Source organism: Crocodylus porosus, unplaced genomic scaffold (assembly GCF_001723895.1).
Source record: "Crocodylus porosus isolate Cpor-Errol unplaced genomic scaffold, CroPor_comp1, whole genome shotgun sequence".
Classification (NCBI taxonomy): Eukaryota; Metazoa; Chordata; order Crocodylia; family Crocodylidae; genus Crocodylus; species Crocodylus porosus.
In genome coordinates this window covers 9,960,023-9,982,170 of record NW_017728927.1, presented here as the reverse complement: position 1 = coordinate 9,982,170, position 22,148 = coordinate 9,960,023, and the positions used below count along the sequence as shown (strand labels likewise).

The 22,148-nt window shown below is 49.7% G+C and overlaps 2 protein-coding genes across 3 annotated transcripts in view; one reads left to right on the top strand and one right to left on the bottom strand.

Annotated features, from left to right (window-relative positions):
- The window catches only part of USP22 (ubiquitin specific peptidase 22), a 187,175-nt gene extending 177,570 nt beyond the window's left edge, over positions 1-9,605 (top strand). For both annotated transcript variants that reach the window (XM_019541971.1, XM_019541970.1), the window contains 4 exons: positions 403-494; positions 1,902-1,964; positions 3,948-4,097; positions 6,250-9,605. In XM_019541971.1, the coding sequence (XP_019397516.1) occupies positions 403-494; positions 1,902-1,964; positions 3,948-4,097; positions 6,250-6,292 (348 nt within the window). In that variant the 3' untranslated portion in view covers positions 6,293-9,605. The remainder of the gene's footprint in view (positions 1-402; positions 495-1,901; positions 1,965-3,947; positions 4,098-6,249) is intronic.
- A 5,230-nt stretch (positions 9,606-14,835) lies between these two features.
- TNFRSF13B (TNF receptor superfamily member 13B) lies at positions 14,836-19,798 on the bottom strand. The gene is made up of 4 exons (XM_019542164.1): positions 19,662-19,798; positions 18,150-18,269; positions 17,621-17,839; positions 14,836-15,340 (listed from the first exon to the last, which is right to left on the bottom strand). The coding sequence occupies exons 1-4, from the start codon at positions 19,768-19,770 to the stop codon at positions 15,108-15,110; spliced, it is 681 nt and encodes a 226-aa protein (XP_019397709.1). The 5' UTR covers positions 19,771-19,798; the 3' UTR covers positions 14,836-15,107.
- Positions 19,799-22,148: the final 2,350 nt, after the last annotated feature.

The window sequence follows — 22,148 nt, the reverse complement described above, 5'->3', positions numbered from 1 at the left end:
AGCAGAAGTGCCTCTCATAACCAAAACTGCTCATAATTGTGTCTGGCTCAACACTTAGGTCACCCATTCCATGTAGCAAGCTTTCACCTCTTAGGTTCCTAGATGTAGGGTTGGAAGGGACCTTGTAGATCTTCTAGTCTGACCCCCTGCCCTGGGCAGGAGAGAAAACTGTGCTCAAATTTCTCCAAGAATTGGGATGTCCTGGGGAAAACATGTTACAAGTGTTTTTTGAACTTACCAATATATAGATTCTACCAGAAAAATATGCATTCATTTTAGTACCCCTTTCCTGCTGCATGCTGTTCTTTGGTTTTTTCTTACTCCCTATATGAGATGCATACAAGGAAAGAAAATGAGTCTCTTCTAAAACCAAACAAAAACCCTTCCATTTTCTGTCTTCAGCGGTTTGAACATTCAGCTAAGCTGAGGCGAAAGATCACTACATACGTCTCCTTCCCATTGGAGCTGGACATGACACCATTTATGGCTTCCAGGTATGTTCAAGGCTAAAAATCCCTCCAGAAATGAGGTTAATCTGGATACCAGTTGTGCATATTGTGAAAGGTGGAACATCCTTTGAGTTGGGGTTGTGGAACAGCGTGCATAGCAATGCATGTTCAGGGATATCCCTCCAAGTGTGTCTGTGCAAGGGTTTGCCCTGGTTTTGTGAAATCCATTTTGGAACAAACTTCAGTTGAACAGTGCATGTTGTCCACAAGCAAGGTCCTCCTCAGGCTGTTTAAAACTTAGTTTTCTCTTAATATTGGTTTAGCTTCAGAGTTGTAGTTAAATGACAGGGGCATCCATTCCTCACAGCATTAAAGATCCAGCAATCCTTTGGGACCGCACCTAGAGATCCAAACTTTCCCCTGCCCTCCCATGTATCTATAAACATGTATACAAGTTGAATTTAAAACCTCTTTCAGTGTCTGTTCAGATGCTGAGGGATCAAAAGATAGCACAGTCCCCATTAATCAAAGGGCATGTTAGCTATTACGCTTGACCAGATGTAGGCAGACCATTTTCACCCCAAATATCAATCACAGAAACACAAACTTTTATGTAAAAAATCCTTCCATAAGAGTTTGGTTAAGTGATCTGGGACAATAAATACTTACTAAGTATTACAGTCAAACTATTAGTTTGTGGGGTGTTTTGAAAGATTAAGTTGTTATTATATAAATTTAATCTGAACCAGTAAAAGAACAATTTTAAAATCCTTTACCACAGAGAAACATAGGTATTGCTGCCAGGAAAGAGAAACAGCTCCAAACCTCCAGTAAATTGCCTGTGTGATATCAGAGAAAGTTATTTCATATTAGTGCATTCCTGTGTCTTTGAGGCTTTCCCGCTCCTCTGGGGAATTCTCTGTGGATAGACGAGATGGGTATTGATGGAAGGTCTCACATCTGATAGAATATAGTCATTATTACATCAGGGTAATAGGCGCTGGGTGTTTTTGTAGCAGGGGATTCAGGAGTCAGGGTTTCATCAGCCTCTGAAACCATAAGGGAAATTGTATTGCTGTAGTCAAAATTGCAACATATACTTTCAAGTCAGAACAAGGGAGGTTGACTCACCATAGTTCAAGGAGTTAATGTAATTAGAGAGTCAAATAAATCTTTCCTTGAGCTACCTTAAAGTTTGGAGACTCAGAAGCTGACTTAAGCATGTGCTTGCTCACAGGATGAGACCCTGTTGGGAGAAGAAATCCCATTTAGGTGCCACTGCTGCAAGCACAAATGAAGCATCCTTAGTGCTTAGCAAGCCACTTGTACCACTGACCATGGTCGTATTTATGTCTGGAGGCAGCAAACAGGCTCTCAGTGCCAGACGTGACCCCTTGCCTATGCTTGCAGTACTGCTGCTTTAAGTAACTGTTTTTTGTATTTTTGTTGCAGTAAAGAGAGCAGGATGAACGGGCAATACCAGCAGCCTACGGATAGTCTAAACAATGATAATAAGTAAGTGGTACACTTCAGTCCTCTCCTATTGTGCATGGCGGCTGGCTTTAGCAAGGTGAAATTGAATCTGGTCTGTGTCCTGCTGTGATAAGTGCATTGTTGTATTTTCCAGCACAGTCTGAACGATTGCAAAATAAAGCTTCATACTGCAGGTTTTACTTAGCCTTCATAGTTTTTGGCAACTCATGGTAGACTTAACACTAGTAGTGATGATATGGTATGAATTAGAAGTCGTTGGTATAAGAGTGAGAGAGGCTTTTTCTTTACATGCTTTTCTGTTGCAACAGTGGGTGGGAACTATCATTACTGGCTCTGAGGAAGTTCCAGAGACTGGAAAAAAGCTACTGTTGTGCCAATATTTTAAAAGGGTAAGAAGGGATGACCCCAATAATTATAGGCCTGCCAGTCAGGCATTAATCCTGGATAAAATAATAGAATGGCCGATATGGGACTCAATTAAGGATTAAACTGGGGCAATTAATATCAGTCATCATGGGTTTATGGAAAACAGATCTTGTCATACAAATTGATATCTTTTTTTTATACGGTTACAAGTTTGGTTGATATGGTAATAGGGTTGATGGTGTAGACTTCTGTAAGGCATTTTACTTGGGTCCACGTGACATTTTGATTAAGAAATTACAGTGATACAAAATTGCACATTAAATGGATTAAAAACATGCTGCTGATAAGTCAAAAATTAAGTGGGGAATTGTCATCAAAAAGGTGAGTTTCTAATGCAGGCCCCCCCAGATCGTTTCTTGACCCTGGACTATTTAATATTTTTATCAATGCCCCAAAAGAAAACAAAAATCAGGTGACACAAAGATGTGGGGAGTGGTAAATGACAGAAGGGACAATTCATTGGTATATGGTGATCTCAGTCTCTCGGGTATGCTGAGCACAAGCCAGCGATATACATTTTTAATACAGACAGAGATAAAGTCATATGGGTGAAAGAAAGAATGTAGGCCATGCGCAGAGAATGGGATAGTCTTTCCTAGGAAACAAAGTTTTCAGCCCTCTGAAAAAGGCTTGGGAGATGTGCTAGATAATAAGGTAGCATGAGTTCTCAGTGTAACACCATGGCCCAAAGGGTTAATATGATTTCTGGATGTACCAACAGGGCAACATTGGGTAGGAATAGGAGGTTATATTGTGTTTGCTACAGCCACTACTGGAAAACTGTGATCTGTTCTGGGGTCCACAGTTAAAGAAGAAAAATTGGAGAGTAGAGAAGAGTCATGGGAATGACTGAAGGATCAGGCAAATGCATTTTAGAGTGAAATACTCAAGGAGCTCAATCTGTTTGATTTAAGTGGTGATTTAATCACAGCCTATAAGTACCTCTGGGGGGCGGGGAGGGGAGTGAAGAACCACAAAGCACTCTTTGCTCTAGCATGCTAAAGGTGTAACTTGATCTGGTGACTGGAAATCCAAGTCAGACAAATTCAGGCTAAAAATAGGGAGCAAACTGTTAATAGGTAGGGTAATTAACCACTGAATCAGCTTACCTTCACTGGAAATGTTTAACTCCAGATAGGGATGTTTTTCTAGAGCTTTGCGGTAGTCCAAAATGGACAAAGGGAGAGAATTGCTATGGCCTCTGTTATACTAGGGGTCAGACAAGATGATTAAAATTGTCCCTTCTAGCTTTATTGCCTACTAACAGAAATCTATTTATTTTAAAAGAAAAACCTCTGACCACTCTCCCAGAGCTGTAATAGCACAATCAGTTTCAGGCAGTAGCAAGATAAGGGGGGAAACCATGGTTCTTTTTCTTTAGATGGAGGCAACCCATCCCCACCCACTGTTAAGTGTACTGGTGTGTTAATGCCATTAAAGATCCCATCCACTGCTTATGCACATGCACAGACGAGCACAAGTTTCTACTTATACAAAAATGTCAAGTGTTTTTCTTTCTTTTCTTTTCTCTCCCCGCCATGGATCCAGTCATTCAGTAACCATGCTTTTCCCTACCAGGTATTCCTTGTTTGCAGTAGTTAATCACCAAGGAACCTTGGAGAGCGGGCACTATACCAGCTTCATCCGGCAACACAAGGACCAGTGGTTCAAATGTGATGACGCCATCATCACCAAGGCTAGCATTAAGGATGTACTAGACAGTGAAGGGTAGGTTGTGGACAAACAAGGGGATGGGAAAGTTTTGTCTTTAATACAAGACCCCATGTTGGTGGAAGGAAGACAGTTGTTATGAAGCAGAAAAGGGGTGTGGTGAGAGCCACAGGCCAGTGAGTGGCAGCTGGACAGGGTGAGAAAGAAGTCGAGTTTGAAAAATGCTGTGAAAGTACCTTTGTAGGAGATCCCCCTGCCAAACATCTAGAGGAGGTCGCCCCAGGAAGGAGGAAGCAAGTCTGACCCAGCAGCTTGACCACTGAGACAGTGAAGGCCAACTTCCAGCTCTGTCTGTGCATCATACAAGACTGGTGTCTGTAACTGGCACTCATGTTCACTGTCTCCTACAAGGAGACACAAGATCCTACAACGTCACCAACAGGACAGGTGCTCTGTCCCTATTTCCTTCTCCACCTGAAGTCACAAAGATCAGGAAGACTTTTTTAAGCTTTTGCAAATGGAAGAGGCTTGTTTGGCCCCAGCTGACGATCAGACAATATGGTGTTGAGTGTCATATAAATATCTGAACAGACACCCCGAAAACAAAAGCCATGACTCTGTATGAAAAGCCAGGTAAAACCCCTCTAAGATTACTATAACGGCAAGCGATTGAAGAAAAGCCAGTAGGAAACGCTGAACCACAGAGAGGCAGGGGAGTGCGGAAAGCAGGTGTGACGCTAGTACTTTTAATTTTTCCTTTCAATTGATTTTATGTTGACACTGTGGCTTTAACTCTTTGCATCCAGCAAGTACTGGGAAGTTGCACAAAGGCATTTGTACATGTTTGTCATTCGAGAGGCATCAGGGATTGTGTTCTATTTTGAGAATAAATAAGACAACTTAAAATCTGTAATCGCCTCCATGCTGGCATTTCCAACCATGGGTTTGGTATTGGAAAGATCAGATCTGTTTTGTTCTTGTTTTTAATTATACCTGACATTTCCTTTGATTGCTGTAGGCACAGATGTTCAGTTTACAATTTTTTAATAGGTTTTCACTTTTCTTTTTCTGCAAATCAACCTGGCAATATGCATTTGGTTTATAATACCCATTTTTTAGTGCCAAATTATTTTCATTCATTCGTTCATTCTAAAGGTCAGTGGACCAAATTAGTTTAGTGGGTTTTTGTTTTGGAAGGAAACGGGTAACACTGCTTCTGGGGCTGGTCTCATCTGTGGAAGTAGCTTGCAGCTCCTCTCAACAGTAGCCTCCCCAGCTGATTTTAAGATGCAGTGTTAACTAACTGAAAGGAATCTTATCCATTTAGTCACTATCTAAATAAATGCTGACTCTGACTGGGCCGCCATCTGTGGAAGCAGGCAAAAGGTTAAGGGAACTCTATGAGAGGGGGAGGAAATGAGAGGTAATAGTCTTTTTGTGGCTCTCAGTCTCCAATTTTAACTGAGCCTTGCAGCAAACCTGCTGAGATGGGGGGGGGGAGGGGCAGTATGCACAGAGATTGCTTCACTGAACTGCAGGCTTCATATGAGTATAGAGTTCAGTAGCCTTATAGCAGTCCTCAGAAAGACTGCATGGTATTTTGGATGAGAAGAGAAGTTTATCCAGTTGAAACCACAAAGCAAAGCATAGGTAGATGTGATAGATATGGTGCAGGTCAGATTTGGGTGGGTATGCAAGGGTCCTTGGTTCTTTTTAAAATCAAGGGGAACTGGATCTTTAACAATTAAGTGGTGGAGACCTCAGTCTTGCAGCTGCTTCAGAAAATGGCCCCCAAGTAGTAACCTAGCACACTCCTGCTTAGCTTTCAAACCGTGACTATAGCTTCAGGATGCACAGTCAAAGAGGTTTGTAAGACCCAGCTAAACAAAGCCTTGGCTGGCATGATCTGGTTGGGGCTGGTCCTGCCTTGAGCAGTGGGTTGGACTAGACGTGACCTCCTGAGGTCCCTTTCACCCCTCGTTTTCTAATGACCAGATTGCGCTGGTGATAAAATCCTTTTAACTGACTTTTCCTGGTCGTTGTAGGAAGCTGACACGCTTCCCTGGAATCTTTCCTAAAAAAAAATATATAATGTTAAGCCAGTAGTCCTCTTATCATGAATGGGTCATTACTATAAAGCTGCTGTAATGTGCAGATAAAATGGTGTCTTTTCTTCTTTTTTTTTTTTTTCCTTTTCTTTTTTTTGCAGATATTTGCTGTTCTATCACAAACAGTTCCTGGAGTACGAGTAGCCTTATCCAGCAGCTTGTCAGATGAATGAAAGGAAGCAAATAAGCAAGCCTTCTGAAATGACACACAAACCTACCTGAAATGAAAAGACCCATTAAACAACAACTAGCACTGAGCTGTAACAGGACCTACTTGACACTGGCTCACAGCCTGGCGGAGTAAGAAACGAACAATGTCCAATGTGTATGCAGTCCCGCAAGGACAGAAAGGGGGGAAAAATAAAGAGGCTACAGTCAGTCACGTAAGAGAGGAAATATTACAATGAAAAGAATGCTCTGGGTGGGGAAACGGGAGCAGAGGAGTCCGGGCAATGGTACATCTCCTGTGGTCCTCCGAAATGTGTGTGGGAAGGCAAGGGGGGTGTACCCTCATCTCCATACAGCATCTTCTCCATTGGTGCTTCAGCTCCAACTGACCAATCATATAACAGTTATAATTCAAAAAAAAAAAATCCAAGCCCATTTTTTTTTATGCATATGGGTCTGAAAGCAGTGAAGTGGAGGAGGAGGGGATGACACAATTAAGGACTTTGCAAGTATCTTTTTATTTGTGAATTTTAGTTATTAAATAAATACAGTATGAAACTATTAGACTCTTTTGTTTCGACAAACTTAAAAAAGAAAACCCTGGATTGTGGAACCGAAGCGACAGTACTGAGACAGGTTTCCAAGCATGCCTGCGGCCCAGGTACCAGTGATGCCATTGGACTGCTCATCACAGCATCAGCACAGAGTCTTGTTCTGTTTGAGCCCCGTTTTTGTTTTTGTTTTGTTTTGTTTTCTATAAATAGCTATTTTCTTAATTTTTTTTCCTTTTATTCCCTTTTTTTCACGAGAATGAAATTCATAAATGCAACCATCAGTAAAATGAATGAATTGGCGTGTTTATACTGTAAGAGTGGTCTTGGTTCTTTTTGTTTTGGGGGGGAAAAATGTGTGTCGGTTTGATGTAGCAAGAAGGTGGTGTTTGCAAGACTCTTGGTATTGAAAACGTACCATCTGCTAGAGATGGCTGCTGCCAGTGGAGCAGGGAGGGATGGCTCTGCTGCTATGGAGCACTTCTGCAATGCACTGGCAAGGAAGTCAACAAAGCGTTTTCTCCCGCTGTATTCACCAGGCTTTCACTGGCTCCTTGTGTCCTCCCACATCTGTTAACTCTTTGCATACGTCTCACTTCTGTGCCTGATCCTGGCCTCCTCGTCGGCGTCCTGTGCCCTTAGTCGCTGGCACACTTTGGCCTTGTCACAAACACATTTCTGTTCCCTTCTCTCTCCGCTCTCTTCGGAAGTGTCCTATTGGCCAGGCTGGCTACTGGCGTAACTCGACATGCGCTGTCTTACTCCCAGGAGGCTGGGACATAAATTGAATTGCAGTCCAAGGGGGAAAGGGTTTGTTCACCTCTTAACCCTTTGCAATGCAAAGCTTGAAAACAGTAATAAAAATGGTTTTGCCCCTCTCCCCTCCCCTCCCCTGCACAGTGGGTTTTACAAACCCTGGTCTGGCCAAGGCTTTAGCCCTGTATTTCTGTGTAAGGGCTACATGGAAACAGTCTTATTCGATCTCTGCATATGTACTCAGACGTGTTGGCAGCAGCAGCAAAAGATTCTCCTCGTCAGGGGTGCAGCCTGGACTGGGGTAGTTGAGGCAAAGAGAGCTTGTCTGCAGAGCTAACCGGAGAATGAGAAGAGGTTAAACCGACCCCTGTCATCTGGAGACAACTCGGCTGTGCCTACCTGCTTAAGACGGATCTGGAGAGCGGTGTGATGTACTCAGCAGAGGGGATGGGAGGAGACTAAGCAAAGCTATTTCTGGAATGAGCATCTTGCAACTGAAGCTCCACACCAGACTGGATTCCCATTGTTGATTCACGCGCCCAGAGGAAGACAACAAGCCAGCCCTTCTGTAGTGCAAGAGATTTCTGCAACACCCACTGACAGCGGCAGAAGCTCAGATGTCTGTTTGAACCAGCTAGAATCTAGTGCACCCACCAGCCAAATACGGGAAGCAAACCTGAAGGGGCTGGGGCCAGCAGGCAGCACGGTTCCTGCTTGGTGGGTAGTACACCGGGCTTGCTTAACCCGTCTGCCCCATCCTCCAGCTTGGAGGAGTTCAGACGTTATTTGGTGAAGATCGCATTTAAGTGGGTGCTGCAGAGTTGTCGTAGCAAAGGAAAGAGCTGCAGATGGAGTGTAAAGGATCGTGCGTACGCACACACGCACCCAGAACTGCGTGTGCTTATTGTGTAGATACTTGACGACAGCTTCTGCTACCTTTTTAATAATGCAGCAAGCTCGCAGTGGAAGAAAAGAAGCAGCCTCTCATTATTCCTCAACCCGTGTTTCCTGATGCAGCTTGAGCCACCACCTTGGATGTTACCGAAGACGGGGCACCACCTTGTGGCAGAAAGGCATCCTTGGCTTTGTGGCACCGAAAGCCTAGCCCTCCCTTCCCTTTCCTTTCCTGCTGCTGAAGGCGAAGGAAGGAATTGTGTTCTTGCTGGCGCAGGTTCATCCACGGGAGCAAGCCCCATCCACCGTGTTCATCGCGTGCAAGGAAAGGGCTCGGGGGGCAAAGCCAGCTCTGTGGAACGAGCCTTTATGCTCTGTGTCATGCGCTAAGGGAAGACGCAGCCTTGGCATTACCAGATCTGTGATGACATGTATTTTTAAAGGAGTGGGGGGAGGGTGCCTTTCACTGCTGTGCTTCATTTGAATCTAGAGTTTCAAGCAAGCGGAAAGCTGCTTTTGGCTGGAAGCTCAGTCCCTGCATCCCTTGCAGAAAGGCTGGTTGATACCTCCAGCAACAGTAAATCATGATGACAGGGGAGTGGCAGGATTGCCACTACTGTGGCAACCAGTGCCCTGTAAAAATCTCTGCCTCACTAGGCCTTGTGCTTTCTCCGCCTCTGCATAAAAGATGTTACGATCCTGTTCCAGACACGTACGTTAGAGAACCAGGAGGATCCCTGCTGCTGCCTTGCCCCCACTGCTGCTTCTCCACGTCAGCTCCTGGGAAACCCAGCAAGGCCTTCGGTGCTTCGTAAGGGCACGGGCTGAGTGATGCCTGCCTCACAGACTGATAGGAGCTGAAACCAGCCCACAGCTAATTATCCTGTTGTTTCGACTCCTGACTTTAAATGCACTCTGGAAAGCAGCTTAACCTGCCCCTTGTGTGCTGAGCACTGCCCTGACCAAGCAGCAGAAGAAATTCCCAGTGACTGGGTGGAACCAGCATGTGTAACCTGGCACATCACGCTTAGCTGCTGGTGTTGACATAGCTTTGTACATGAGGCAAAAATAAAGGCCAGAGACCCTTACTACGCGTCTGTTGACCCCTTCCCTCTCCCCCTGGCCTCTTGACTAGGGGGAGATCATCATTTCAGTCTATTACTTCAAGGTGCCTTGTACTTTCAGCTACAAAACATGGGTGTTTTATAGAGGGGGCCTCGGGAAGGTTAATCTGAATTAACTGCAGGTGTGATTTTTAAAGTGACTTAATTACACTGCATTAAATCTTTGTCCGGATGCTTTTAAGGTAGGGCCATGTGCATATTTTTGCTATGCAGAAAAAGGGGCCAGACTTTACTGGCCATAAACTGCTCTGAAGCTACTGGCCAGGCGCACTCTCCCTGCGATCGGTGAATGGAAGCTAAAATGCAGTAACGTCTCCCTCGAAGAAGGAGGCTTCCACTTCGACTCATAGAGAAGTCGGGTTGCAAAGGGCCTCCTCTAGTCCCAGCCCCTGTCCGAGGCAGGGTCTTCCCTATCCAAACCGTCCCACATAAATCCGTGGGGCAGGAGCGTGCACACAGGCCATCGGCACGGAGTAGGAGATGCACAATGCAGCCTCGCCCCCGTCTGCTCTGCAGTAATTGCTCATCCATCCTTGCCCTGATCCAGAATGAAAGTGGCCTTAATTCACTTTAGCCGAAATCACTTTGGCGAGCGAGTGAGCCAAGCAGGCCACTGCGAGCTCCCGCTGCTCTGTTCCTATTAGACGGGTATATCGCTAACCTCGCTCGGAGGAAGTCGGTTCTGCCGTGTGCAGCCAGCTGTAATTAGGTAGCCGCAGCTGCCTGGATGCAGACTCTGTTGGTTCTCTCGAGTCTGTTGCATTAACGCGTCTAATTGTTTGTACTTGGCGTTTGCAAATATCCTGTTCTCTCGTTGCCTATCGGGCTGACGGCTTATTCTGTGTTCCTTTTCCCCTCAATACTGATACAATGATTGTTTGGACTAAATTCCCATAGAAAGGGGGGAGGGGGAGGGCATGTGGAACATTCACCTCCCATTTATCATAATAGCTTGGCGCCTGACAGGCTTTTTTCTGCGGTCTCCAGGATTGCAGCAACGCAGGCTGCCTTCTATTGTAGGGCACGGCTGTTCTCCCTGCCTCCGTCGCAGCCAGTGCCAGAGAAAAGCTAGTACTTAATAGCAGCTACAGCATGGGCCGCTCGACTGCGCGGGTTGCTTGGTAACGGGAGGGAGGCCTGCCAGAGGGCAAGTGGACTCTGAATTAATGAATGAATGAGAACAGTATCCGGCCTTCTTGCGAACAGGGGGACTTGGCTCGCGAGAGTCGAGCAGCGTGCGCTGTCATGCTAACCGTTCTTTTTTTTTAATGTTGCTTTGTTTGAGCTGTTAATGAGCACTTCAGCCCCCTTGAAACGGATCCTGGTTGCAACTGCGCGGCTTACGGGGGGGTGGAGATCTCTGGCTGAGATTTTTTTTTGTTATTTATTTCACTTATGAGGCTCTGCCTCTTTTGGCAGACACCGGAGAGAGTGGATTGGAGCTGTTTCCCCCCAGTGAGTAGGATCACTTCCCCGGGCATTGTGAAAGAGAGCCCAGAGCATCTGAGCTAAGCTAAGCTAAGCTGCTGCCCTCGAAGCGTTACGAGCACCGTGTCTTGGGAAAAGACACGTCTCGTTTCTCGGAGGCCAGTTCATACCTGGCCTGGGTTGATGATCAGCGGAAAGCTGCTACCTTCCGATATCTGTTAGGCTCACGTAAAGCAAAATTTCTGTGGTCTCAATCTCGTTCTCAGAACACCAGTGCCTGCACGCTAAACGAAATCCCAGGGGATATCCACATCACCCTTTGCTGGCAGGGCAGCCAAAGCGAGCCTTATGGGGACAGAAGTCCTTGCTCAGGCCTGAATAGTTTCCATGGTTTGGGGTACCTTGAGTCATGCTGGCCCGGGTGTGCAGGACCGTCCTGCACTCGTGTCATGTCATTGCTTCATTCTCCAGGGCTGTGCACAAAGCACCTGTCCCCAGCATGGTCTTTATCCACAAAGAAGGCAAGAGGTGCCATGCCTTGCAGGAGACCTTGGGTATCCTCTCCACTGTGCATGGAGGAATATTGAGCAATTCAGTTCTGTGCTCCAGAGGCTGCTGAACAAAGCTCAGTAAACAAACTGTATAAAGGAGCAGCTTCCTATCCCTTGTCTATAAATGTCGCACAGGTAAGAAATAGCAATACTGACCTGTAGGCTGAGCTCTTCCTGGCAAGCAGTGACCGGCTGGTTTTGCGTCATCCTCCAGCCAGTCATTAACTGCCAGGAAACAGCCTTTGTCTTCAACCACCGTGTCTCAGTTTGAAACTGCTTGGGCCTAGAGCTGCTGTCTGTGCTGGCTGCCGGACATCCCTCTTCAACAGCCTCATTCTCCTCCATTACAACTACTTCCACAAAGACCAACAACTTTGCTGGTAGCTGCTGACCAAGACAGAAACCTCCTCCCATTCCCTGTAAGCCCCAGTGATGTGAGCAATGCTTCCTGTTGCACACAGTGCTACAGCCCTGCCCACCCCTCCCATGTGAGAGGCCCACAAACGTGTGTTATTTTTTAACAGGAAAGTACAAGATCACCAGTTTGCGTCATCGTCCTGATAGGCAGGCCTTTTGCCTCGGATGGCAGCATTTCAAGGCTCAGTCGCCAGATTTGAGAAATCAGGCTGGAGAAGAGGAGATTTCATGCAAGTCTGGGAAGGTTTCACCTTTCTTCTGTGTTCATTGTCCTAAAGGTACATGCTGTGCAATTAAAGACGGGTCCCTGCCATTGCATCCCTCCACAAGGACTTCAACTACTGTGTGGGAGAATGTGGGAACAGAGATTGCTGCTCTGAGTCTGAGTGCCATTTTGCATCTGCCAGACCCAAGCAGTTCAGTAGGTGAGCTTAGATAAGCCATCAGACAGCAGTGTGGCCAGTGTCACATCTGCCTACCTTTTGACAAGCCCCCCAGCCTGAATGGCCAAATGCCTGCCAATACCTGGGTTGAGTGGGGGGCAGCCCTCAGCAGGGCCTGGAGCAAGGCTTTACATTATGCCTCTGGTGCTATAGCAAGAGATCTTAACTACACCCTGGTGTCCTCCAGAGGGCAATTCAGGACGATGAAAATTTAGGGCTAACGAGAAACTCTACTGGCAACCCAGGATACGTGGTAGCTGGAGTCCTCGCCTCACCTCAAAGCCACTAAGGGCATGTCTACACATGCATTAATGCACTCTAATTAGTGCACATTAAGTTTAGTACCTGTAATAAGAGGTACTAAGTCAATGTGCCATAGCAGTGCCGGCGCACACCTTTTTAGTGATGTTAATGTTTAGTAGACTCATTTGACTGCACATTAGCACAATAGCACAGCTGTTGCCATGATGTGCTAATGCGCAATAGAATGAGTTTACTGCACATTTAGCGTCTTGTGTAGATGCACCTTCAGCTCTCCAGCTTTGGCCAGTTTCTGCTATGTCCTCATTGTCTCTACTCTGTGTCCTGAGGTTATCCTGTCTGCAGCGGTACCTCCTGGGGCACTGACATGGCAGTGCCAAGAAGACAAGAGCCCCATTCAGTGCAGGAAGATACTAACCGGGTGGAATATTTTAAAATAGTTTCTTAGAGATGTATTATGTGTTTGTTTGTTTTTTAAAGGTGGCACTTGTTGGCAGTATTATAACACCTCGCTTGCACTTTCTTCTAGCCGTCTAAAGATGATGGTAATTTTCTCATGACAAATATTGAGTCTCCTGAGCTTGGTTTCCTGGTGCTTCTCCTCGCACTCAGTTCTACAAGGCAGAGTCCCCAGCAAGTCTCTTCAAGGCAGGCGGCTTCTCATCCTCACAGTGTAAGATTCATGTAGCCCTAGACACCAATTTTGTCCCAATGAGGTTTTAAAACCTACATACCTAAGTGTTGGAGCTAAGACCTCTCCAAAGTGTTGGATTCTAGATGTGCCCTTACAGGGGCCAGGTCTTTCAAGCACATCTGAAAGCTAGGCCTTTTGAAGATGTCTAAGGTTGGGTAACCACAACAGAGGCACCTAAATTAACTGGGCTCTTCTGAAAATGTTTGGCCTTGGGAGAGTTCTGTCCCAACACCATTCATCTTTGTGCTCATAAATCCCAGTGCCTCTAAGGACTGACGTCTCCTTTGTGTAGTCAGCTTGCAAGGCCAGAGGCAGAAACACAAATCAAGCAATGCTCTTAACTAAATATTGAACCAATTTCTACACAGGTTTGCATTTGATGTTCTACTCTATAGATCTGTGAGCCCAGCTATTTAGACAGAACTTATTTCAGATGATCGTGGCTGAGAGCTGCAGTCGCTGCGACCTGTCATTCATGTACCAGTCGGCCTGCTAAACCAGCCACCTCCCCATGAATCCCATCTCAGCATATTGGAAATGGAGCACCTGACCTGATGGCCAGGCTCCCCTCCCTGCCCCGTTCCTTACTGAGCTTTCTCTGCTTCCAAGATGCTTCGGTTGAAGCTACAAGACATGCTGCTTTGGTCAGCACAGCCCTGGCTTCTTGGGATACTGCCAAACACCATCCATGCATTGTAAAGACAGCATTACTGAATTTTCCTTAACCGGAATGATTGGCTTCTATTGAAGTTTGGACCCCAGCCCAGAAGGCAATAATGGTTGGAGGCTGGAGCAAGAGAAAGGCCAGAAAAAAGTGATCTGTAACTAGAAGACGACAGTTTGAGACATTTAAAGCTATTTTTAAAAAGATCTTTTAAAAATCTCTATATGCTTCAAGCCTTGGCAAAGTTTTCAAGGTATGGAGGCGTCTCACGCAGAACAGGGATGGAAATGTCAAGCACTAAAGTACCGGTGATTGGCTGGGGATAAGGAACTTTCTGCTGGTACACTGATGGCCATGGGCTCAGGGGTGGAAGTATGTAGGGATGTGATTTTTCCTGGTCACCATTGGTCTGTGGGCCACTGAAAATCCTGCCAAAGGGAGCCTGGCTGTGGGGGCCATGCCCCCCCCGCCACAAGAGGCCCCATCTGGAGGGGAGGAAGACCCTCACTGCTTTGCCCCACCCCAGCAAAAAGGTACCTCTTCCCCTGCAGGGCCAGCCCCAAACCAAGCAAAGCCTCTCCTGTTCCTCCCCACCCGTGAATTTGGAGCTGCTCAGCTCGCTCCCTACTGCCTGACTTATGAGCAGGGTCCCTAGCAGTCCCTCGCCCTTTGTTTGCAGAGGCCAAGGGGCAGTACCAGTGACGCGGGTGCCTGAAGAAGGAGCTTTGCTGAAAGATTGATTCGCTTGACCCACAAGCAGACAGAGGCTGCCAAATGGGAAAGGAAGCAAGAGGTTTCCTGAGACTGATCATGAGAATTTTATTTCCATTGCAGAGAGTAGCGGCAGTGGGCTGCCATCCCACTCCATAGTACAAAAGTAAGTGTGACTGGTGGGCAGGCAAGGTATAGTGGTGCTTACTGGAAATAGAGGGCAGAAATTAAGGGCAAGCAGCTTTCTTCCCAGTAGTTGGGCTTCTGTGTGGTCGCCAGCAGCCTGACTCTGTGAGTTCATGCCGTGAGCGTCTTCTCTTGCGATGGAGAGCATATAATTTTGAAGTGGCCATCCTCAGGGGCAGGGACAGCAGCCCTTGCTCCTAGATGGTAGAAGCTACTGTGACACGGGCTGGTCTCCTGTGTGGCAGCCCCTTGCTCAGGAAAGCAGAAGCCACAGGTCTCCACTGGCTCTGGTATCCTGCTTCCAGCAAATCCATCTCCAGCGCTTCCTGCTTCCACTAAACGATCTGCAAACACAGGACAGGAAACAACCAAGTCATGTCGTGTCTGGCTGCGGCTGTTGCCTCTGGAGTTGTGGCTTTCTCCCCTCCCTTCTGCAACCTCGGGCCCCCCGCCCACCTCACCATGTGTAGAACAGCCCTAAAGCTGCTGCCTGCAAGGAAGAGCACCACAAAACAAAAGCTGTATAGGAAACAGAGGGAGCAGCTGGAAAGGAGGACCTGGCACTGTGGGAACAGCTTGGGACCCAGCAGAGCCCCTCTGTGCTGGAGGGGTGAACAAAGTTCATCCTGGGACATCAGCTTCTGCTTGGCCCGTGCCATGGCAGGCTTCATGGTGTGTTTGCCACCTGTGAGAGCGAGAATCACCATCCTCTCCCTCTCAGGCCCCCAGCCTGAGTGCTCTGCTTCTCCCTCCCTTTGGCTGCAGCCAGGGAATGGGGGCACAGGGAAACCAAGCGACGTGCCCACAGTCACACCAGGGAGTCTGGCAGAGTAAGGAATTGAACCTGGGCCATCCAAGCCATGCATTGGCCAGTCTCCAAAAACACTGCGACTTGGGAGTCTGTCGTAGTCTCGTCCCCTTTCCTACCTCTGCAGTGGCTTTCCTTGGCACAAGCTTTCTCTCTGCAGCCTGGTTCTCAGGACAGGGACCTTCCTACCCTGTGAGGGCACAGGCCCCCAGGAGCTACTGTGGTGCTTTGCAGGGGCAGGGTTCGAAGTAAGGCCCCCTGTTCCTGCAAACAAGCCTGCTCACCACTCAGCTGGAGCTCCAGGGCCTGGCATGGCCACCACTCAGCACCTGGCTCTGCCCTTGAAGGCCCTGGGAGCTGGGCACATGGAACAGCTGCCCCCTCCAGCCTGCTACAAGGGACCAAGAAGCCATTGTTCAGCTGGGTCCCTGCCAAGTGAACACTAGTCCTCTTGCGAGCTGCCCAGACTGAGCAAACAGGATTGCTACCATTATTAGAGCCCAGGCTCTTGATGGCTGCCTGGCTGCTTAATTAGAAAGGAAGAGACAGGCTTGTTCTTTACAACTCCTCATCCCTGGGACAGGACCAGCTGTCGGCCAGCCGGTGCCAGCCACCAGAAGGAGAAGCCAGCAGTGCCAGCCAGGCACACATCAGTCACTGCCATCGCCTAATCATTGGGCTGCTGCAGAACCATGGGCTGGATTTCCTGGAGAGGAGAACTTGCAGCTCGCAGCCTGGGGCTGAGGTTGTCTTACCCCTGGAGTCTCTACCACAGGATTAAATGTCTCTGTATCTTTAATGCCCAGCTATAACCCGGACCTCACTTGGGTGGCGCGGCTCAATCTATTAATGTTTGTATAAAGTGCTTGAAAGCTTTGTATGCTCAGGGCTGTAGCAGAGCAAAGAGCAATGCTCACCTGATTACAGCACCAGGCCATATGTGATCCTGCTGCACACTGAGCGGTGGCAGCATTTGTGTCAGGTACACACATCAGCTATGGAGGGGTGGGAACCTGAACATGTAATTGCTCATCTTTGGGGTGGTTTCCCTGGCTGTTCTCCAAGGCGAGCCACAAACCACCTCCTCAACTCTCTCAAGAGGTTCTTGTTGAGCCTCATTTATTGAAAGCTGATTATTAGGCCATGCCCTGTGCAAATAGCTCCCTTTATAGTGCTTAGCAGAACAAAGGGCTCCAGGAGAGAGCCAGAGATCTTGAAGGCTGGTACAGGAACAACTGAGGTCCAGAAAGTCTGTGTCTGGGCCAGAACTGAGCACCAGAGCCCAGGGTTAGACCTGGATTTGTGTGCTGGCATGGCCCTCAGTGCTGTATTATTGGAGCCTCCATACAGGAACCCAGGGAGATGGGATATGCACTGCGAGGAAGGGGGTCTGTGACATGCCTGACATCACACAGGGAGTCCAGGATTTGAATCCCAAGCTGGTGGTCCCAGGTCAGTGCTTCCCCCTCTGGTGCTGCCCTCCCAGGTCTCTGAAATCTGGGATTCACAGTTAAGCCCCTGGGCTGCTGTCATAGCAAATGTCCTTGAGCACAGTGCTGGGGACAGTTCTCTGGCTTGTTACGTAGGAGCTCAGAGGAGCATCAAGGGTGTCTCCTGGCTGTAAGTCTATGTCCAAGACCTCGTGCTGGCATCAGGAGCAGATGTAGTTTTTAGAGCACCTATATCCTCCACCCACCCCAGATGTGTTGCAAGAGCCAGCCCTTTGCTACCTGCCTGTGTCAGGCTTCAGCTGTGCCCTGTTCTGCCCTTGGACTCTGCCACAGTGTCCCCCTGCCCTCCAGCAGCTGGCACATACCTTTGGACGAATCCTCTCTCTTGTGGCATGGCCCTGGGCCTGGTTGGCAGGAGACCACTTCCCCCTTCCTCCTGAAGTGGGTCCAGCCCAGCAGCAAGGAGCAGATGAGGATGCAGAGGCAGAGGCCCAGCAGCAGGTAGAGCACAAGCCACTGGTCCTGGTCGCTGCATGGCCTCTGCTCCACAGCAGCCACAGTGGATGAGATAGTTACCAGCTTATCTGAAAGTCATTGGGACAAGCGGCACATCAGCGCTTCCCAGCACTGGGCAAGAGGGGCTAAATTGCGCTGGTGCTTGGAGGGCTCCGAAGCAGACGCAGGGAGGGTGTGGAAGTGATTGCAGCAATCGTATCAGGACCAGCCCCTCTCTCTCCCTGGGTGAGACCTGCAAGGACTCTTCCCAGTGGGGTCGCCCCCGTTACTCCCACCCAGGCTGGCGGATGCCAGCAAAGCCTGCCTGGGTACAGGCCCTGGCACCCCCCCTCCACCCAGCAGAGCCCAGAGCATGGCCAGGGCTGGCGGCAGCCTCACCGCTCTCGCAGAAGGAGGCGCACTGGATGGGGTGCTGCCCGCAGATGTCAGAGCAGCTGATGCATTTTCTCAGGAGGGTGTCGTAATAGGAGCCGGCGCGCTCGCTGCATTCCATGGAAGCTGCGGGCGGGAGGGAGACAAACACGTTCTGCTGAGCCCCTCGCAAGAGGAGCTCCTGCAACGCTGGAGCCCAGCTCTGCCGGTCGGAGGCAGAATGCTCCAAGCAGGACAAGCACTGCCAACTCCTGAAACATTACCCTGGTGCCTGCTGGTTCCTCCCACCCCAGGCCCAGCCCCAGCACCAAGTGAAGATAAGATGGCCTCTGCCTTTTGTTTAAGCCCAGCCTGAGCCCACCAGTGGCAGAAGCACAAAGGGAGGCTCATGTTTAAAACCTTGGGATACCTCATCCTCGCTCCGGACTTTGGAGGACCTAAGTCCTACTCTCCAGTCTCAGGGACCAGATCCCTTGTTGCGGTCTTCAGCCACGGGCTGAATCGCTGAGAAAGGGAATGGTTGAACAGAGCAAGAAGAGAGTGGCCGGGGAGAGCCCTGCACCATCCCACCAGCACAACCTTCTCCCAGAGCTCCCCTGAGGCGGCCAGAGCCCTCCCTGCGTCCTGCCATCACCCACCTCTGTAGGAGAGAGCAGAGCCCCTGCCACCACCCGGGAGCTGGCAGAAGGCACATGCAGGCACTCCAGTACCCTCCCCTGCCTGCTGTAGCCGGTGCCTGCCCAGGGCACGCGTCAGCCCTCCCACAGAGCTGGAGACACGGGTGACAGGGGCAGGCATGTGGCAGCTGGCTGTTGGCAGGACCCTGCCAGCCTGGACAAAGCAGGTTTTAGTAACAAAGCCCCTTTGCCGGTGGTAACCTCAGCAAGCCGCCAGGTCCGAGACCCGCCCCGGGCTCTGGTTATTAGAGTTATCCCAACACCCCTGAGAGACTCCATCCAGACACGGGCTCTGGTGATCACCTGGCCCAGCTCCGCACTGCCTCTGTGGCTGCCAGCTCCCGGTTCTCATGCTCAGAGGCAGGTTTCCCAGGGGAGGACTGGACCCAAGGACCCTACAGCCACGTCTCTCCCCTGCAGACTCCTCCCTTTGGGGCTCTTGTAGGGGAGAGCAGTCAGAGGGGCTGCAATAAGTGGAAGTGGAAGGGGCATGGCTGGGAGGGAGGAAGGGGGATCGTGCTTCCTACAAAGTTTTGCCTCTTGTTGCTGTCTTGAAAACCTGCTGGGCTAGAGCCATCTGAGAGCTTTACCTGAGTCTACTTCCCAGGCCGGCCTCAGCCCTAGCCCCAACTGCTCCTTCAGAGCTGCTATTTTTCATGGCATTTTTGATCCCATCCTCTGAAGGACAAAGCCACTGGTGCAATACAAAGGGCTGAGACTCCTCGGAGCCTTTCACTCCAGTCTGCACTGCCCAGCACGGTGTCCCTGGGGTAAATGCCCGACCTTTCCAGTGCCCACGGCCAGTCTGCAAGCCTGGCCAGTTGGCTCCCTGAGCACTCACCACAGAAGGCAGTGCATCGCTCGACTGTGGACCCCTTGCAAACAAGCCGGCAGGAGGTGCATTGGCACAAGAGCTTGTCCCAGTACTGCTGATCTGTGCAATTATTCATGGCCTCCTGCCTTGCACCCAGCAAAGGGATGTCTGCAAAACAGAAGGGAAAAGAAGATGGGGAGATGCCCAGGAGTTGGCAACCTTGGCCTCTGCTAGGGAGATGCCCGAGTCATGGGCACTGACCCGCTTCCTTGGGGAAGCTTGTGTGGCCCTGACCAGTGTTAATCTAGGCACCAGTGAGGCCCCCAAATGTGGTTCACCACAGAGTTAAATGGAGGGACTAGACTCCCAACCCTTTTATTTGTTCTCTGTAGGACTGTCCGAGTTGTATCACTGGGGAGGACTACCCAGTTCACACTGCAGCCGCTGCCATCCCATCCTGATCAGGGCTCAGAGACACAGGAGTTGGTATGTAGCGGAGGGGAACGGTACAGGGGGAGCAGCTGGAGGTAAGTGTGGCTAGAAGGGTTTGCTTGAGGCAGGGCTTTTTTTTTGCTGCCGGTCTTTAGCAAAGCAGCCTTCCCTGACCTAGTGGAGCCATGGAAATCCCCCCGGGAAGGCATGCTCTGAAATGATGCTGACATCTGTGGGGCATGATCGCTGTTTTGAAATGGGATTTCTGAAAAACTTCAATTTCAGAAAAAAAACTCCTATTCTATTGACGTTTTCACCCAGATTTATTCCTGCCTGACTCAGAACAAAACCCCCTTGGGGAAGTGTCAGACACACCCCGTGAGATGGAAACTCCGGCGACTGAGGGCCTGTCAAGAAGATGGCGCACAGGGAGAGACGAGCCGGGGAAGAGCGGAAGCAGCAATGCCTGCAAGAGGTGCCCAAGACTGGGTTATGGCCTTGCTGTCAGTGAGGAGTACAGCAAGCTGCTGGACTTTTTAATGCAGAGTACCCTGTAAATGAGGCTCTTTTCAAGGAAATGAATAGCTGCTTCCTGGGCATCGGTGAGCTCTGGTTTTGCTTTTGCCCCTTCCCCTTGGTGCGAGCCAAGGTTCCCTGGCACGTGGCCTCTCAGGTTCTGCGGATGGGTTGCCTGCGGTATCCAGAGGACACTGCACGGCCCCACATATGTGTGAGAGAAGTTGGCGAAACCCAGCCTGCATGAAACCCTGTCCTTGAGCACTGCACACCCTTGGCTCAGACCTGGCCCCACACTGGCATGAACGTGCCGCAGTAATAGAGCAATGACCATGGCTGTAAACCCTAGGCTTCTCCCCCCGGGGCATTGTCCTGTCTACCGCCGCAGCACCTTGCCGTGAGGACAGGCAGCACCAGGAGCCCACGTATGCCCCTTACACACAGCAGGGCCAGTGTCTCTCAGCCAGCAAAGCTTCTGCAGCATGCCTGTGGCCCTGGAGGGCTCCCAGCTTTCCACTGGATGTGACTGAGGTTAAAAGTGGCCAAAAAGGACAGGGCAGTCCAGCGAAGGGTTGCCAACTTCACACTGAAAGGATGGGGCAGACACCAGGCACTTTGTCAGTGGAGCACCAGGGAGCACTTGAATACAAAAGCCTTGTCAGTGCTGGATTTTCCAGGGGACAAAAAAAGGGGAGACTTGTGCCTGGGGATCTGCTTGGAGCATCTAACATCAGACCCCCCCAGTGTTGCCAGACAGCCCCCTCCAGGGCCAACCCTGCAGGATGGGGCTCTCCTGACGCCCCTGGACTTGCAGAAGTGACAAGGCTGTATTCCCCTTTCTTTCACACTCACAGGCTCCTAGGATGCCAGCACCCCCCAGCTGAGCACCTTGGGGTCATGTCCTGCCCCTCCCTGAAGAGCAGCCCCTCCTCAGGGGTATGAGGCCCCTGGTGTGATGAGGCTGAGCTAAGTCCCAATCGTTGCCCCCATTTAAGGGGTCAAGTCTCTCCCTGTCAATTGTGCCCGTGCAATGCGCTGCATAAGGGAATGGGTGGGTAGGAAGGGTGTGAATCGGACTTCCTGTACTACCCTGCAACCACCATTGTTCACATTTAGCATTTGCTAGGTGCTGTGACAAGATGGTCCCAGGGGAGGAGTTTGGACTCTGTGAGACTAATACCATGAGCTGTGCTGGCTGGACTCTGCCATGCAGGAGCTGGTCCCTGAGCCTGGCTGAGAAGTCAGCTGTCTCGACTGTGAGCACAGCACCGTGTGGGGCTGCATGTGTGGACATGACTGTACCAGGTCCGAGACCAAACCAGAAACGAGGCCTCTCCTTGGGACACGAAGCCATGAGCATGTGGCTGAGCCCAGCTGCCAGTCTCTGAAGCCAACCCCACAGCTTGCCCTGTCGTTCTGTGGGAGATGTGGGAATCTCTCTCCGGTCTTTTCTCTCTGACGCGGCTCATTCAGCAGCACCCGAACGGCGGCTTGTTTATCCCGCCTGGTCGTCCAGCTGGGGCTTTCAGGTTGCAGTCTAGCCGGGGAGTTCAGCATCCCACCCCT

What these genes read in the sequence shown, in the direction of transcription:
- TNFRSF13B (XM_019542164.1), bottom strand. Translation starts at nt 19,770, where the DNA reads ATGAATAATTGCACAGATCAGCAGTACTGGGACAAGCTCTTGTGCCAA. An exon ending in CGCCTCCTTCTGCGAGAGCG is followed by an intron (nt 17,840 to 18,149) that starts GTGAGGCTGCCG and finishes AATGACTTTCAG; the next exon opens with ATAAGCTGGTAACTATCTCA. An exon ending in GAGAGAGGATTCGTCCAAAG is followed by an intron (nt 15,341 to 17,620) that starts GTATGTGCCAGC and finishes CTGTGTTTGCAG; the next exon opens with ATCGTTTAGTGGAAGCAGGA.